The sequence below is a fragment of the Phaseolus vulgaris genome, chromosome 6 (genome assembly GCF_000499845.2).
Source record: "Phaseolus vulgaris cultivar G19833 chromosome 6, P. vulgaris v2.0, whole genome shotgun sequence".
NCBI classification, from domain to species: Eukaryota; Viridiplantae; Streptophyta; class Magnoliopsida; order Fabales; family Fabaceae; genus Phaseolus; species Phaseolus vulgaris.
The window spans coordinates 28,863,080-28,882,466 of NC_023754.2; the positions used below are offsets into that span (position 1 = coordinate 28,863,080).

Consider the following 19,387-nt stretch of genomic DNA (forward strand, 5'->3'; position numbering starts at 1 on the left):
AAATACATTTTTATGATGGATAGGTTATCGTCTCAAATTTTCTACAATAATAACTATTAGTTTCTTTGGACTAAAAAAGGAACACGATAGTTATATAATAAAATTAAATATATATTTTTAAATTAATTTAATCGCATTTGGTGACACTATTTTTGAAAATATCCTCGTATTTAAATTTTTGTATTTTAAATATACATAATTAAATATAATTCCTGAAATAAAAAAATAGATGAACTCTCCAGATAAAGGAAAATGTGAAATTGAGTCTCTTAGGCGATAAGATATAGACACAGGATAGTGGCGGTGGATGATCTTGAAAGCATCAATGGCCCAAATGGTTTAATCAAGTGGCCCACCTGCCCCTTGATTGCGCGACACGTGTCCTTCTTAAGATAATCAGTGCCATTTAAATAACCCGCGATGACCCATTACCAAACTAAAACCCACGTGCTTCCTGGCTCCACCTGTTACATCCGAATCAATTAATACTTAAATTATAAGGAGTTTATGATTGTTAAGATCGTTACGTAAAATTTATATATTTTTAAGTAAAATGCAGTTTTAAATATATTGACATATATTTTTCGATTTTAATTTTGTTGACATAGAATCGTTTAGGATTGATTGTGGTATTTGAAGTATGGTTTATTTTAAAGTTTGAAATTTTGTTACGATTTTATTTGTTAAGAGACGTTTCAGTAAATTAAGAAAAGGATGTGTATTTAGAGTATTAATGACTTCTTACTCCTAAAAAAATATAAAATTATTGAGCTAAATTCCTCAATTTAGAAGGATTTGTTTCTAAAACTTTATTCCAATTTGCATGAAGAATCTCCATATTTTAATTTAAATTCGTTAAAATAATATCATTATAGGTTCGGATACTTCTTTTTAAGTGGTGTATCCGTATCGGATACACGTATCCGTGTCGACACTCGTAGGATACTTATCGGTAAAATGTTCAATTTAAAAAAATATTTGTTGAATTTTTGAAAATTCTAGTACGGTTCTAACACAATTTTAAAAAGTATAAATACATTTTTTTAAAAATAAGAACAAATTCTTTTGAACCAGTCATAAAAATATCTTTCTACTTCCAAAAGAATCTGAAATATACTTTTACATATAAATATTTATTTTTAATTTATATAATTTAAAATTATATAATATATAGATCCGTGTCCCCGTATCCTACATTTTAAAGATTATACATATCTCCGTGTCCGTATTCATGTCATGTCAGTGTCCATGATATTTGTACTACATAATTATATATATAAAATATTATTCCCTTTAAAACTTAAAACTTTGTCAAATTTCATCTTTAAGAAATACATATTTTAATAGATCCGTTAAGTGGAAAAAAATATTTAAAGTGCACTTGATTACGAGTTAAATATGACACCCATTTTAACTTTAAGAAAAATATTTTTTAAATTATTTGCATCATTGAGTCTTTGGGGGTGTTAAGTGACTACGATTGAACTTAGATGTAATTGGGTGTTTCCTTTTTCATTTGTCCGACAAACATTCTCTGTTTTGTCTTGTACCACTTCATCACACTATACTATTTAACCAACCCACCATCATTCCTTTCCTTCAATTACTAATCTTTTATTCAAATATTAATCACTACCCTAAATAATTTTAAAAATATATTATTAACGTACTTTATTGTTATCGATTCCTTAAGACACTAGTTTATTACAAAAATCCATCTTTTAAAATTGTAAATGCAATCAAGCGCACATTTATTTGTAATCTTTGTTCTCCTACTCGTGCCTTAATTATACATCTGCATGTGGCTTTTGATTTACTAATAATAATAACATTAATAATTAATATTATGACAGCCACCACCACTAAATTTATTATTGTGTGATTAAGTGTTAGCGTTTCATTCATGCGTGAAATATATTATTCCATCCACTTCTTATGACTTTCTTTGATGGGTGATCTCAAAATTCAAAATAGGAAATAACTTGTAAAAGGATGAAAATACCATGTGCAAAATAGTATCTTCAATTCATTTATTCCACAACTCATATCACTTCTATCTGCACCAGGAGATTTTGGAATGTATCACGACAAATAAAAGAAAAATTCCAATCATATTTAATCATCTTTTACAATAAAATTTAATTATATATACTTATTTAATTTTTAGATATTATATATAATTAGTAATAAATTATTTTCTTTTAATAATTTTTTTATGAATGTATGAATTATTTTATTTTTTATATGATATCATAATCTATTTTATTGAGATTTATTGAACATGTTATTTTTCTTATGTACGGTTAATACCAATTTACAATCATAAGGTTCGTCGGTTGACTGTGAGAGATGTTAGTTTATGTGACGGATTTCTCAATGGTAAGTTTTTAACTGTGTGCGTTTTTGTTTTAGGTTGTAAGCGAATTTTTGCAGATTTTTGTTTGTTTAGAAAGAGAAGGCGTTTGTCGATGTAAGGGTTGATCTACCCTGAAATGATTATCTATTTATTATTTTTGATTGATAAAAAAACATTATTTTACAATTAAATATATAAAGTGAGGACAACTTTTACTTTAGAAACTGAATTTTAAGAGGATGAATTAGAATTAAACCAAAGTCCTAATAGAAATTTTTCTTTAATTTTTTTCCATCACCTAATTGAAGTAGTAATTGACTTGAAATTCACATTATTGAGGGTGTGTGAGACACTTGGGTTATTCTTTGCTCACAAGTGTCGGCTGGTGTGAGTCCATTGTATATGATTTGGTGCCAAGACATTCAGATATGACACTTTCCACTAGTCATTTTAAAAATTCAATTGTTTTTACACTATTTTAAGACTGATATCTGAGCATACTTCAATCAAATTTGTTTGTTATAGGTTTCTTAACCATACACAATTTATGCTGATAATGGTCTTTCCTAAACTACAAACTTCCTACATTATTAGAGGGTTTAAACATCTGTTAGTCTATTACATTGTGTATGGTGTGGGTCATGCCCCTAGGGTTTATGATATTAATGAAGTTTTTGTTGACCAAAAATCCTTGAGCTAGAATACAAATTAAGATGAAGATTTTGTACTCAAATGTACACTTACAGAACCCTTGAATTTGTAATGCTGAAGACAAACACCAGAGCAAGTACACCTTGTAAAAACAAAACGAAGCATAATGTTGTTTTGTTGCACAGAAGAAATGAAAATGCAGAGAGCTAAGATATAATGGTTGAATGAAGAAGAGCGATAGGGCAAAGACTTGAGAGCAACACGTGCATGCAACATAGAGATATACCCAACTTACAACATGTAATCACATGACATAGGTCCATAAACTAGATGGATTCTTTCCCTTGTGTCCCACAAGAAAGCATGTGTGTTGCCAACTGTTTTTACCATTCCTAAGAATCTTAGGCCCCACTATTACCTCACTTCCCTTTCCCCTAATGTGAATCGCTTAAGAGAAACATGACCGTAGTGTACTTGCCTTCTTTTTTGCCAACTTTGTGTTTATTGGTGGCCAAGTTTGCTACTTAAATTATTATAGCACAGCATCATGCACATCTACGTTCCTTTTACAGCCAAAACACAAAGCACTATCAATGGCCTAAAACCCTCCACGTGCCACCCACCCACCTTCACCTTAGGGGTTAAGCATCTTCCCATTCCCCTTTTATAATACTTGTATGGAGAAAACCAAAATTGAACTGGTTACTATACTCTGCATAAGTTTTATGTGGTTTCATTTTCCTCCACTACTACCACACACCACTTCAAGTAATTTTTTTCTGGTCTTCTTCCTATAATTATTGATCCTTTACAGATAGATAAGATCATAAATAGGTATTAGATGTAGACAGATTAGAGAAAGACATGCTCACTTCTTCTCAGCTTCCTAGGCCTTTCCTTCTATCAAGCCACTCTCACTCACCAATTTCCTTAGACCTTCACAGGGTTTGGGCTATAAGCAGCAATCTCATTCCCTTGTTATCCTTCAGATCAAAAGGATAAATTTGCCAAATCCCCACCTTTCTGATCTAATTGCATACAACAAAAGAACTACTCCTTTTTTTCTGGTTAGTAGTGCTTTCGGGGGGTGACTTTAAGATATGGGCTTGAGTTCTAAGCAGGTTTCTAATAGAGGGCTTGATTGGGACCAGAATTTGTTGCAGGCTCAAAACTTGGAGCTCCCAAAGCCTACTCCTATGAGGAAACAACAGCAGCAACAAACTCAGCCATCAGAGCCTTTGAATTGTCCAAGATGTGACTCCATTAACACCAAATTCTGTTACTACAACAACTACAACAAGTCTCAACCTCGCCATTTCTGCAGAGCTTGCAAGAGGCACTGGACTAAAGGTGGAACTCTGCGCAACGTTCCTGTTGGTGGTGGTAGAAAGAATAAGCGAGTCAAGAAATCAACCTCAGCTACAACCACCACCTCAAATGGCAGCAACATGGATGGTGAGTTGACAACCCACCTCACAATTCCTCCTCTTGCAGTGGATGATCACAAAACCACACCTTCCCCTCTCTACCGATCCTTGTGCTTGCCACAACAGAATCTGACGAGTACCAAAGTTTCAGAAGGCAGAGACTTTGCTATTGGCAATGGAATCTTTCTGAGTTCAACTCTGCCTTTACCTCAAAACCAAAACCTTCTCTTCCCTTTCACAACCTCAAACTCTTTTGACACAAACACATGTGCAGTATCCAACTCTTTGCAATCTTCCAGTGTGTATAACTACGGTGAAGAGTTTAAAATACTGGAGGAGCCAACCGTCAACAGTACAATTCCCAGCAGTGGTGGTGGCAACAGGACACAGCCATGGGAGATAGCAGCAACAAGTTCTGGTTTGGAAATGTCCAACTATTGGAGTTGGGAGGACATTGATTCGTTGGTCTCAACTGATCCAAATAATCCTTGGGATGATTCTGACATCAAACCCTGATAAGAGGAAGTATAAAAAGAAATGGTAACCCATGTTCATAGATTAGTTATTTGTGGTGTTTGTGTTTCATACGGAATAGAAAAAAGTGTTCTTGTTTTCAGATGGATCATAATATCCACTTGTCTTTCTGCACTTATAAGTCTTATAAGGAGAAGTATTTGGAGCTGTCTTATTTTAGTTTCAGCTTCAGATTCAAGCAAGAGGGTCCAATTAACTGTAACCCAGTGAGTTTGCCTGTGCATCTCTCTATCATTTCCTGTAATAAAATGTTACACTAATGTATGCAAGTAGCTTAACATTGTTCAAAAGTATAGAGAATTTTGTTTGTTTTGTTGTATTTTCTTAATGGTTTCTGAGTAATTTGTAATGGGGAGGACTATGGATACGGGGTCTGCTCCAGCACACTGAAGTGACAGAATGTGATGGAAGATTCTTGTGGATATGTAAATGTGCATGTGTTGGAATGATATAAGATGGATTTGATTGGGCAAGATTGATCACCACCACTGGTTGAGAATCATTCTTTGCTTCTGGGCCATAAGGAATTCTGGTTGCAGACTTGTTTATTGATATTATGATATTCTATTACTGTTATATACCTCAAGGATGTTTATCTGTGGGCTTATACTTCACATGCTCTTCTCATATTTGTTCCTTTTTAATACAACAGTGTATGGCATCTTGGCCCACTCTATTTTCGAGGTTTGTTTTTGCTTGGCGTTTCTTCTATCATTGCATTGCCACGGATCAATAGTAGAACCCTTTAATATATGAATTTTCGGAGAGAGAAGATATCCTTATGGTTTTTTAATTGTAATTATCAAATTCAGATCTAATTTGGAGAATAATATTCTCCCTAACTTCATTTAACCTGCTACTACACAAAAATGTATTTTTTTTTATGTATCTTAACCTATATTATATTATATATTCTTGAATGGATTTGGAATCAAAGAAAGACCGAACTTCGGCTATTCTTGTTCTTCCACTCCTCCTCCTTTCCTTGAAATCAGCTGATGATACCAGCAAAAGACAATCTGACGCTCAAGTTAAACTTCTACACTTGATTTTCAGTATTTAATACTAGATGATTGCGTATCTGACTTTTTGAATCTGTGTTTACTTATATAATTATTGTGGGTCTTTTATCGTTAATGAACCTAATAAAACCAAATTAACAAATGCTAGATATTAATCAGTTTCGTTATTAATAATGTCGATTGTCGATTGGTCTAGATCGAATGTCATGTTAGAGTCTCAGTTGTGCGCACCCTACCAATACAATGTACATGATCAAAAGACCACTCCATCTCTTACAAGATTATATGATTTTCTATTTCTTTACCTTTTTGTTGGTACATTATACTAAAATGTTATACACAAAGTAATTATATCATGTGTAAATCAGTATTAGAAAATGTTGATGACATTCCATGGGAAGAATGAGAGGGGTGGGATTTTGTCTCTGATCTATTGATTTATGCATTGTCCTATTTATATGTACTGACATTCCATAAATCTTTATTAACTTTTTTCCATAACTGTATCACTAGTGAATTATATTGCAAGTACCCTTCTCCTACCCAAATTTGTGCAACAATGTTATACAGTAAGGCTTTAAAGCATTCGTATTTATCTCAATAAATGCACATTAATGTAAAGTAAACAGAAAAACAATATTTGTTGACTATTAGATGGATTAGGAGTGACAAGGTGTACTTGCTTCGGATTTGGCATAGATTGAATGGGTTGATATGTATAAAATTGGTTTTTTCACAGATCTGGTGTAGTTCCCTTCATATATTACGGTTTTGAAAAAAAAAATTATTATAAACAATTAATTAAGAAAGAAGGATTTCCTGAAAGTAAAATAGAATTAAACAATTTCAAAAACTTAATTTTTTTTTATTTTTATTTTAAGTAAATAGAAAAATGCTAGAAAAAAATATTAAAGTAGAACGAACCAGAACTAAAATGTAGATTTTCATGTAAGTATACAAATATAAACCAATAACATTCATAATTTTCAGTGCAATCAATATTTATTAATAATTAAAATAATGTAGTAGATATTAATAAAACAATGAATAAAAATATTAAATTATATTTGACATAGCAATGAATAATTAGAATAATTGAAAAATTTACTGAGGTTGTGAGATGAGCAATAGATTGAAACGTCTAATCCAATTAACTTTTTGTATAGCATATTACACTAATCAACATTAGCACCCTTTATTACATTTAATATAGGTTGTTTCGGATTCGATTAAGAATATTAAATGATTTCTAGCTTTGATACGACGAACATGTTTTAAATGGGACTGACTGAACGTGTGATATTCATAAGTAGACTGTTTCTTCCTGCACCTCCATATCTTCTTCTGGCACATATATACACAACATGAAAATATATTTTTATCCTTCTTGTGTCATCCTCATAGAATAACTTTTGGATTATGTAATCCGGAAACACATTTGAAAAAAAGACTTTTGGATTACATAATCCGGAAGTTAAAAAAGACTTTCGGATTAAGTAATTCGTATAGTAATCATGCATTTGAAAAGAGACTTCTGGATTATATAATCCATAAGCTAATTACAAATTTGAAAAATGACTTCTGGATTAATCCGGAATATTACAGAGGAACATTTTTAGAAATACTAAATTCTATGGAGGTGCAGGAAGAAGCAGCCTCATAAGTATTGTTGATTGGGCTTCATCACCAATTCCTTTTTGCACCTTTATTATTTTTTCCTACACACCTATCAAGTATTGGAAATTAGATCTCAAAACTAAAACTTCTTGTTATTCATATTAGACATTACAGAAGTCATGTTCAACATTGAAGCCTGAATCTTTACACAGTAATGGAAGCAAACAAGAAAACAAAATACTCAAAAGTGAGTCTGATCATATTCCCCAAGTAGCCCAGTTAGCTTCACTTCCAACACGCGGCATCATTTGGATCTTTGCTTGAGAGTCAACGTTGAAGTTTGCCCCACACATAACCCCCTCGCTGTCAATTCTTGGCATTGCTTTCATCTTCCTCCTTGGATGTTCAAAGTTCATCAGACCATGCTCACTATGAAACATACACCCTGCAATTCCAACCCCACTTATGCTTAAATTCCACACACACCCTTTCAAATGCACCATTTTACCATCATCTTATAATTCCATTACTTCCACAAAAACAATTCCAAATGCTAGATTACAAAACCTGATTTTCCAAAGGTAAAGAGAAATCACATTTACATACCAGTTGGAAATGGTGCGAATGATTTAGCACAGCTTGCTTTTATAAGGTCCACATTGTCAGAGATTACTACCGAACCATCAGCTGCAACACCCCAGTAGAGCCCAATCTGGCCATTGGAACCCTGATCAAACACATACAACATTTGGGTAAGTCCACAAAAATTAGCTGCACAATCTTATGCTACACATTGTTGTCAAATCATACATTCCTTTTCTAAATCCAACATACATGTTCTACTATGAAGAGATGAAGGAAAGAGACTACTTACAGATGCAACAAAAACTGTTCCATGCTTGTTGTCATAGATCACAAATCCAAAACTTCCTTCGAGTTCTACGAGGACTTGATCAGCAGGGTATGGACCCCTGTCTCGAAGTGTGCGATATGCTTCAGTGATAAACATGGCCTCATTTGTTCCCTTTGATAGCCCATACTGCTTGTTCACCTTGCTAAGGTTGTCCAACCCACCCAGGAAAACGCAGTATATGTCATCCAAACCACTAAACAACCTGTCACAATTTTCTTCTCTATTACCGACACAGCTCACAAATTCATAAACCCATTTCTCAAATAGATTCATTAACAACATCTGCCATGGAATTTGAAAAGGGAATTTACTCATCATAACAAGAACTTCAATAATCATACCTGTGATGAATGGAGGGGTTGTTTGAAGGGGAATGGGCCAGCAAAGCATCATTTCCAAAGCACATGGAGAAAGCATTGGAGGAATTGCAAGACATGAAATCCTTCAGGATTTCATTGCTTAGCTTGGGCTTAGTGCACGAATTCAAAGAAGCTGGACTGTTCAGCTCCTTGGGTGCATTAACCAACTTCTCCCTGAAAATTCCCAACATCTTTTCCTCTGTCTATCAATTAACTTCCAATGAGCACTCTCAAAGAAACGCACCAAGATCTGTAAGATACTTAACTGCAGAATGAAGATGAAAAAACTATCAACTTTTGAACAATAAGAAATGATCATGGTATGAACAAATGTATACAAAATGTAAAAAGTGGGGACGTAGCATACCAAAAATAGGAATAAAAACAGGTGTAGGTGAAGAATGAGATTTGATGGTGATATGAAGAATGAGTGATTGATGTTGAATATATATAGTTGCAATAGGAAGAGAGAAAGCGCGTGTCAACGTGGTAACTCTATCCGAACAGAAAAAGTAGATAAGATATAAAGTAAGAGAGATCTGATACATAAAAAAAAAATTAATTTTGGTGCTAAAATGAAAAGTTGTTTATAATAGATTTGAGTGAGTAATAAAAGTGTAGTTAATGAATGAATATATGTGAAAAAGGGGAAAAGAAAGATGGCACGTGGCATTGATGTGTTGGAATCATTAAAATTAGTGAAATCTTATCCATTTTCAGAGTCAAAGATGACAATGATCTGACTCAGCTATTTCACATGGTCCTTCTCCACCACCCAAATCCTCCACCATTTCCTGTCCAAACTATATTATTTTATTTTTATCTTTTGACTCCTAGTGATGTTACATCTCAGATTCTTTCAGGCGTTTTTTAATTTATAAACTATAAAATATTTTATTTACCTTTTAATTTATTAAATTTCCTTTCAATAGTTTTCTTTATTTTAATATTTTTTATTATTCTTAATTTATTTTATAAAAATGCAGTTATTATATTGTTTTTAATATTTATTAGATTATATTTTTTTACGTAATTAATATTATAACTGATATTTCACTATATGTTTAAAATAAAAATATTTAAATTTAAAAAATAAAAAATAAAAAATAATTGATACTTAATAGATAAATTTATTTTAAAAAATGTTTACTCAAATAAAAGAACAAAATAGTTTCTTTTTAAAATAAACAAAAGTACTAAAAAAATTAAATAAATTATTTTAAAAAGTATACAATTATAATTATACAATAATATACTTTTGTCTACAAAATACATTTTTAGTATTATTTAATTTTAATATTTATTTATGTTATTTTATATTTATAAATAAGTTTATTATCTAGTAAAAAACTCTTAGTATTATTAATTTTATGTAAAATTCTATGTCCTTAAACTAGAGAGGTAATTTTAAAAACATAAATTATTCCGTATTCGATACTTAATTAATTTTATATGATAAAATTTATTAATTTATTTTATAAATCGCAAAATCTAAATACAAAAAGTTAACAAAGACTACAAATATTTTGTGATCTGATCTATGGAATAAATATTTTGTTATTGAAAGAGATAAAGTATAATTTCTCATTTGTTGAAGATTGCTGGAAGATGCAATTTTGACATTCTATCATCTATCTGCCTATTATAATCTATTTTTGTTCTTCTATATTTTGTCTGGTAATTCAATCCAGGCAATGTAAGTTTCTTTCAAACAAATTTTGGTCTAGAAACCACCTAAAAAATGTTATTGAAAACATTCTAAATTAAAAATCAATTTATTTAGAAAAAATAGTTGGTAAAATTGCTGAATAAATCCGTGAAATACATATAAGTAGTTTTTGTTTGATTGGTTGTATTAAATGAGTAAGTTTTCTGTGAATGAAAAAGAGAGTGTTTCTTTCTATACCCTTACATTTTTCTTTCTAGACCCCTACATTATCTGAAATATTAAAATTATCCTTATCAATTTTGGATAATTTTGAAATAAAAGTTCCTAAGTAAAAAGTGTTTTTGAAATAGGAGTTCCCTAACTAAAGAATATTTCTGGAATAGAAAATCTGGAAGATAAAAAATCATTTCAGAAAATCCTTTTTATGACATATTTTTTTTAATTTCCAGAGTAATCAATTCGAAACTCATAAAATATGTTTTGGAAAGTATGTTTTAGAAATATTTTGAAAAAAAAATATCCTGAAGTCATTTTTAAAAAGGGTAAAACAATATTTTCTGTAAATGATGGGGTGCAGAAAGACATTTGTTGAGGTGTAAGAAGAAACACCTGAAACAAGGTTAAAAATGGGCTATGCAAAGAGATCTGGACCTAGTCTCGTAGAGGTGCAGTTAGAAAATAGAGAAGGGTACATCCTCCAATAGTTTGGAGGCTGATAATGAATATTAAAGTAGATTAAATTGTTAATTCAACTCCTATTACCTTCATAATTTTTTCGCATGCCTTTCAATATATATATATATATATATATATATATATTACATATTATAAAATAATCCAATAAAAAATTATATAATATTTATAGTTTTCTGAATAATTTTCTTAAAATATAATACAAAAATGAATAATTAAGAATAATAAAAATAATAAAAAATATTCAAACCAATGAATTATATATGCATTATTAATACTATTAAACTAATATAATAAAATCCAATTTACAATGTGTTTAATAAATATAACTTATGCTCACACTTATTATTTAACAAAAAATATTGATTTAATCAATTAATCATTTAATGTTTTTAAATATGAAGCTTTATTATTAATAATAATTTGTTTTAGGTATTAGTCATGTCTAATCTCAAAAGTCATAAGTTGGTTTGAGTTTTACCTGCAAGATTAAATACTTATAATTTAAAAATTTGTCCAAACAAAAAGTCAAAATCATTGAGTTTTTCTCTTTAATACAGTTTGATTTATCATCCACCACCTGTTTTAGATATCATCTCAATCATTTCAAACATTTACATTTCTATTTGACAAGTGGGAGTTAACTTGTTTGTTTTTCATATTTTTATACTATTGCTTATATTAATTTTATAAATAACTTTAATTATTTAACATTTCATTTTATAACTTTACTTTAATCATATAATATTTTTAAACGTAAATAAATATTGATTATAAAAAATTATGCATTTAAGAATTTAATTTAATTATTTAATATATTATAGTGATCATAATGATTAAAATAGTATTATTTAATTTAACATCCACATATTCCAAATTTATAATTTACTAAAAAAATAAAAAAAAATCACCACAAAAATTTATTAAATAAAAATTATTTTTAAATAAAAAATAACTAATTATTATATTGATTAAATTATATATTATTTATAAACTAAAAATTGATATTTAATTATGTTATTGGTATTTAATTAATTATTAAATTTTTAATTATTAATTTTAAAATATAAAGTACTAATGTGATAGTTAATTAAAAATTAATTTAATTTTTTTATTAATAGTATATATTATTTTAAATATTAATAATTTATTATTTATAAAATAATATTTAATTTAATCAATATAATAACTAATCATTTATAATTTTTAAAATTAATTTTTATTTAATAATTTTTCTATAATAAATAGATGTTATTCTTCACCATATTTAAAAAATTATAATTTAAACCGTAAATATATATTTTTTTATGTAATTTAACTGTGTTTCTATAAATAAATGAATTTGTCTTTTTCAAAATGATAGTATATTAATTTGCTACGGAAGACATTTCCCACCGACATTTTCGTTGTTGAATATATTTAGGATACCCTTGGTTTGGCCCACCAATTCCAAATCTATCTTATTTTTGTTCTATTTTTCAATGTAAATTTAAAATGTCTAAATATTTATAAAAAAATATATATTCACATCAAATTTATTTTATTTTCAATTAAAATTTATATAAAAAATGAAGAGGGGATTTAAAAGAATTGGAAAGTAATGTAATAAATGATACACGTGTGTAATTATTAAATATATATTTTTCCAACAAAATCCAAACCATGCACTTGTGAATTTGACACGACTTCTCCTACTTGAGAAATATCGTTGTGCTACTCTCCAATGCTGTGCTCATGCCACACAAAATATAATTCATTGCATATTTTATACGCCTCCTCATGTTGTAAATAAATATAGATATTTATGGTTTAAAAAAGGTTTTTCTATTGAAGATGGTATTCATTATGCTATGGATATAAAGGAACATCAATTCGAGATTTTAAAAAAATAAAATAAGATTTCAATTTTTTTTGTTCAGTTCTTATTAGTTATTATTTATATAGTAAATTTTACCAAGAAAACAAATGATAATTTCCAAATTCATTTTGCTTCGTGAATGATAATTCTCACACGAATGATAATTTTCACAACGAATCTCAATCCAAGAGTAATGAAAAAAAAATTTCTTTGTGAAATTTTATTTCGCTCATCAGATGTGTTGTATTGAAATATATAATATATAATTTGTAGATGTTTAAATATGTTTATTAACCCGTGCAACGCACGAAATATTTTAAATATTTAATATTTAAATGATAATATTATAATAATAAATTTATATATTAAAATTAAGAATGATGGTAGAATCAATTATAATTATAAATCAAAATTATATGAATTATTAGTAAACAAATTAAGAATATGTCAAATAAATAAAAATAAATTATGAGGTTGAGTTAAGCTTAAAGTCCACTTCTTAATATGGTATCAGAGTTATTTCGAGTCTATCTTACGTCGAATAGAGATTATAGTCTTCTTTCATTGTATATAAGTGAGTGCAAACCTCAACCTCATAAACCGGTTTTATGAGGTTGAGTTAGGTTTAAAGTCAACTTCGTAATACAAATTAAAAATAAGTATTTGATCTTGGTTTTTGTTTATTATCATAACAAAGCACAAAGATATTGTCAAATAGACCCATTTCATATATGCATAAGTGGATTAAAATTAATTTTTAAACGGATGAGAAGAGTTAGATACCTGATATAGTATATTGTATTAGTTTGTGGTTTTATGACATCTAGTACATTAACTCATTGTTAAAAAGAGATAATTTTGTTCCACTTATAATCTATATCACTAGTATGTAGTACATATTTTTCACTGTACAATTATTTTTAACTTATACTATATAATTGAAGTTTATCTGTAGATTAAAAGTTTTTATAATAAGATAAATGTTAATTTTTAATTTGTGATATACTTAATACAATTATTTTAGAATACATATTTGTTTCATCTTTTATATTTATTAAAGCTGAAGTTGTTAGACTTATAAATATGTTACACATATTTATTTGCTTGAATAAAGTCTTAAATATATATCAACATTTCTATATTTTATTTGTAAATTCTTAATAACTCAAATTTCTCATATTTTCTATGTTATTTCCTGATTTAACTATACCTACAAACGACTTTAAAAGTTGAAAGAGAGTTTTAAACAAACCTAATAAAACTTCCAAAATTGCTCCCAAATGTGTCTTAAACTCAACACCTAAACTATATTTGAGTATATCAGAGCTGGAACACTAACAAAAATCAAGACCCATTAATGGAACACTTATCTTCTTCGTGCGGTAATATCTTTTCTTCATAAATAATTACCTCACTGGTTAACCAATGAAAGTAAAACTAAGTGATATCAATAATATTTTCATATTATTATTTTTTTATGTGACCATATCACAGTAATGTTTAACGAAATAATTATTTGATGGAGTTAAAACTAAACAAAATTAAATTTTTGTACGAAGATTAATTAATTTGTTATTATTATACTAAAATTGAAAACATACAATACGTGTTATCTGAAAAACATATTTTATTCTTAGTTATTTTATCATTATTAATTAAACATATGTTCATTAATTATTATGAAATTATTCGTACCTAAAAATTAATTTTAAAATTTGAAGTTATGAATTAAATACTTTATTTATTTAATTTTTTAATCTTAACCATCCACAAAAAATGAAAAGGCGAGTTGACATAGTTTTTAAAATATGAATTCATTAAGAAGATAAGTCTAAAACGCAAGTATATATAAGATGAAATTATTTTAATAATAATTTTAAGAGAGTTATTGTTTTAATTTTTTTAATTTAATAATTACAGGAAATAAGTCTTTTGTATCTCGTAAAAAGAAGGAAAATGAAGAATAAGTTGTTATAGTTATATGTGTGTGAATGGAAATAAATTAAAAATATTTGAACAGAAAGTCAATCCACGTGCCAAACTTGCTAATCTATGGTAACAGCAAAGCACAGGTGCATGCTGCATTGTAAGATTGGTGTTCTTAGAATCCAAATTTCATTTCTTTATCAATCAATCCAAATTCAAATAGAAAACACAGATTGCTTATATCAGAGTCCCATTCAAGCCGCCGAGTTGGATTTTCTCTCTATGCATAAGACTAAGGACAAATATTGCTGCTAAATATCTCAAAACAATTCATGTTTTCAAATAAAATATAATATTTTATATTAAAAAGCGAATATAATACTTAAGATTTACCCTCATTTATATACTATTAATATTTTTGTCGAGATCTTCAATTTATTTTCTATCCTTCATACCAACCAATTTGTATTTGAGATTACATATTTATGGATAATCCAATAACGATGTAATAACCGATGACACAATAAATTCAACATAAACACTCGCTAAAATTAGTCTCTTCAACCATCCCATTGTATTGGCAAAGGAAACTTTGAACAATACAAATAAGAAAAATATAGTTTGAATAATTCTGATATTATATTAAAAAAAAGTAAACTTTAAATCTAATATTTTATAAAATTAAAATTGAATTAATCTAATTTCAGTTCTTAATATTTTGAAACATAATTATTTCAATTACATATTGGTTCATGCATGCATGGTAATTTGAATATTCGTTCCACGATTAGTTGGAGTTTGCGTGCAAAACCTTCATGATTTGAATATGTGTACATGGATTTTACATAGATGCCTACTAAATCTGAATCAATGAGGTCCCCAAACCAGTACAAGCTAGAGCTCAAATTGCACACGTTGGTGTTAAATTCAACTATTATCAACCACCAATTTTAACCACGAACGTCAACCTATTTTTTCTGCCCTCGTTACCAAAAATTTGCTTTGGAGTTCAAAAAGTTTACGAAATCTCAAGAAAGTTCTTCATGAGTAGTTCATTATAAAAGGGTAGAGAAGGTGTGGTTTTTTATGATAGAAAATGGCTTCTATCTCTTATCTTTCTTTTGTTTCCTCAGTTAATAACGTCTCTCCCAACTCCATCACTCCCCCTTCTTCCTTGCATCCATTTTCACAATTCCAATCAGCTAAAACTAGAAAGCCAAAGCACAATCACATTCCCAGAGTGACATGCAGAGGAAATCCGAATCATCAAACACCAAACCCTTCTGAAGAACAACTCCCACATATTGTAGAAAACAGGAGGAACGTTCTACTTGGCCTAGGAGGGCTTTGTGGAGCTGTTACTCTCAACAACAACCCTTTTGCTTTTGCAGCTCCGGTTTTACCTCCCGATCTAACCACATGTGGTCCACCAGACCTAGCCGAAGGTGTAAAACCCATCAATTGTTGCCCCCCATCTTCCAAAATCATTGATTTCAAGTTCCCTCCCTCTAACCAACCCTTACGTGTCAGACCAGCAGCACATTTGGTCACTGATGACTACCTAGCCAAATACAAAAAAGCTCTTGACCTAATGAAAAAACTCCCATCCAATGACCCACGTAGTTTCATGCAGCAAGCCAACGTCCACTGTGCTTATTGTGACGGTGCATATCACCAAGTTGGGTTCCCTGACCTTGATCTCCAAGTCCACAACTCTTGGCTCTTCTTTCCCTTCCATCGATGGTATCTCTATTTCTACGAAAGAATCTTGGGGAGCTTGATCAACGACCCAACCTTCGCCCTCCCGTTTTGGAACTGGGATGCTCCCAAGGGCATGCAACTTCCTTCCATTTATGCAGACCCTAAATCACCTCTCTATGATCCTCTTCGCAATTCTAATCATCAACCTCCAACACTCGTTGACCTTGACTTCGACATTGAGGATCCTGATGCCGATGGAAAAATCTCCTCCAACCTTACCATAATGTATAGGCAAGTTGTGTCTAATGGGAAAACTCCTAGACTGTTCCTTGGAAATGCTTACCGTGCTGGAGATGAACCCGACCCGGGTGGTGGATCCGTAGAGAACGTTCCACATGGACCTGTTCATGTATGGACCGGTGATATCGACCAGCCCAACATTGAGAACATGGGAACTTTCTATTCGGCTGCAAGAGACCCCATTTTCTTCTCTCATCATTCCAATATAGATAGGATGTGGTCCATATGGAAAACACTTGGTGGGAAAAGAAGGGATTTCAGTGACTCGGATTGGTTAGAATCTGGGCTTCTCTTCTACGATGAGGATAAGAACCTTGTGCGTGTGAAGGTCAAGGATTGCCTTGACACCACAAAACTAGGGTATGTTTACCAAGATGTTGACGTTCCATGGTTAAACTCCAGGCCCACACCGGTTAAGTCAAGGGCTCGGAAGGTAGCAGTGACACAAAATTTTGGTGTTGGTGCAGCACGTGCCGCTGAGACTTCAAGGAATGTGAAGTTCCCACTGGTGTTGGATTCAGTTGTGAGCACAAGGGTTCAAAGGCCGAAGAAGTCGAGGAGCAAGAAGGCGAAGGAAGAGGAGGAAGAGGTTTTGGTGATCGAAGGGATTGAGTTTGATAGAAACACACCTGTGAAATTTGATGTGTTTGTTAATGACGAAGATGATAAGGTCATTCGACCAGATAATACAGAATTTGCAGGAAGTTTTGTGAGTGTGGCTCATACGCACAAGCACAAAAACAAGAGTATGAAAACTTGTTTGAGGCTGGGACTTACGGATTTGTTAGAGGAGTTGGAAGCTGACGATGATGACAGTGTTAGTTGACGCTTGTTCCCAGGTATGGGAAAGGACTTGTCAAAATCACAAACATCAAAATTGAGCTCATTTCAGATTGAAAAATATTCAACAAAATCAGGATTGGAATATCTAAACACTTTTATCTCTTTCTTTAGTTTCCATTTCTTACTGTTTTCTTGTAAATCTTTAATAAATTTTGTTTCAAATAATTATAAAAATGTTTGTAAACATTCTCGTTCAATTTATAATCATTTAACCCATGTATCAACGATAAAAAATCTTCAATTAAGGATAAAATGCTTCAAAAATAAATCTTATCTTTCTTGCTTACATACTTATCGAATATATTTGTTTGTGTTAACAAAATAAAAAACACATAAAAATGTTATTTATAATTTCAAATATTTACATAGGTATGTATAGTAATCGACATCCTCAGTCTACCATGGAAAAATTTCCCAAGGTATAAACAACTTGTACCTATCTGGTCAAGTCTTTAATATAGCCTATAGGAAAGAAATATTTTATTTAACACTAGATACAGTAAAAAATATATACATGACATCATATTATAATAATATAATTATATTTTAAATTAAAAATTAAATTAAAAATGATTAAAATATTATTTTAATAGTTTGTTAAGTGGATGTTTTTTACTCTTTGTTACCATATCACCACTCATAGTCTATATTATATTAACTATCTCCAGTGTTTTTTCGAAATCTATACATTTTTTTAATCAATAATAAAAATATAATAAATATAAGTACTTGGATATCTCAACTCATGTTAAAATCACTAAAACATAACCATATTCACATATAATTCAGATAAGCATAAATTTTTTTTAAAAAATCAGGATATTAATACATTAATCAAATTATCTATAAAAAAATCCAAAATCCATCCATTTAGTCAAATTCTAGAATATAAGCATGTGAGCTCAAAAGAAAGACTTTATCTTCTTCTTATCTACTACAATTTCCCAAGTATCCATTGTGACTATAGTTGTATCCCAAGAAAATTCCTCTCAGAAATTTATACATGATAAATTAATGTTTTAGTTTCTTTGAAAGTAGAATAACTATATTTTGTATAAAAAAAATATTACTTTAATTATTAACATTTACAACCAAATAAATTTAAAAAATAAATGTATTAATGTTGAGAAAGAATAAAAAAATTACAAATAATAGAAATATTTGTTATTATAATAAAAAAAAAGCTCGTTAATGCCAGGAACTTTGTAAAACATACATTTAATACTGTACAATAAATTAACTAATTTAATTTTTTAAAACCTGATAAAATATTTAACTAGTAACAGAAGAAATTATTGCCAAAAGTGTCTGCTAGAGTGGTTTGAGTTCACTCCCACCTTTTACAGTGGAGTATTTTATCCAATTAATCAATATGAAGATTAACTTTCAGACACAAAAACAATAGATATTAACTATGGATCTTTAATTGGGGTAGATGTGATTTTCCCTTTTAGGTTTTAGACGTGATTAATATAGATATGGTGTCGTTTTTTATGGGTTTAGTTGCTTAAGTTACTT

At 29.7% G+C, this 19,387-nt stretch overlaps 3 protein-coding genes across 3 annotated transcripts; 2 read left to right on the plus strand and 1 right to left on the minus strand.

The window, feature by feature from the left end:
* The first annotated feature begins 3,265 nt into the window (after positions 1-3,265).
* Positions 3,266-5,258, plus strand: LOC137832607 (dof zinc finger protein DOF2.1-like). Its single transcript, XM_068640853.1, has one exon. It carries the CDS (start codon positions 4,108-4,110, stop codon positions 4,948-4,950), a length of 843 nt encoding a protein of 280 aa, XP_068496954.1. The 5' UTR covers positions 3,266-4,107; the 3' UTR covers positions 4,951-5,258.
* Positions 5,259-7,733: 2,475 nt separating this feature from the next.
* LOC137832624 (stem-specific protein TSJT1-like) lies at positions 7,734-9,483 on the minus strand. Its single transcript, XM_068640890.1, has 5 exons — positions 9,247-9,483; positions 8,862-9,144; positions 8,482-8,722; positions 8,214-8,334; positions 7,734-8,052 (listed from the first exon to the last, which is right to left on the minus strand). The coding sequence occupies exons 2-5, from the start codon at positions 9,068-9,070 to the stop codon at positions 7,865-7,867; spliced, it is 759 nt and encodes a 252-aa protein (XP_068496991.1). The 5' UTR covers positions 9,071-9,144; positions 9,247-9,483; the 3' UTR covers positions 7,734-7,864.
* A 6,584-nt stretch (positions 9,484-16,067) lies between these two features.
* On the plus strand, positions 16,068-18,053 carry LOC137832608 (polyphenol oxidase, chloroplastic-like). The gene is given in 2 exon segments (XM_068640854.1): positions 16,068-17,844; positions 17,847-18,053. Coding segments are annotated over 2 exon segments (1,800 nt in total). The 5' UTR covers positions 16,068-16,121; the 3' UTR covers positions 17,924-18,053.
* The last annotated feature ends 1,334 nt before the right edge of the window (positions 18,054-19,387 follow it).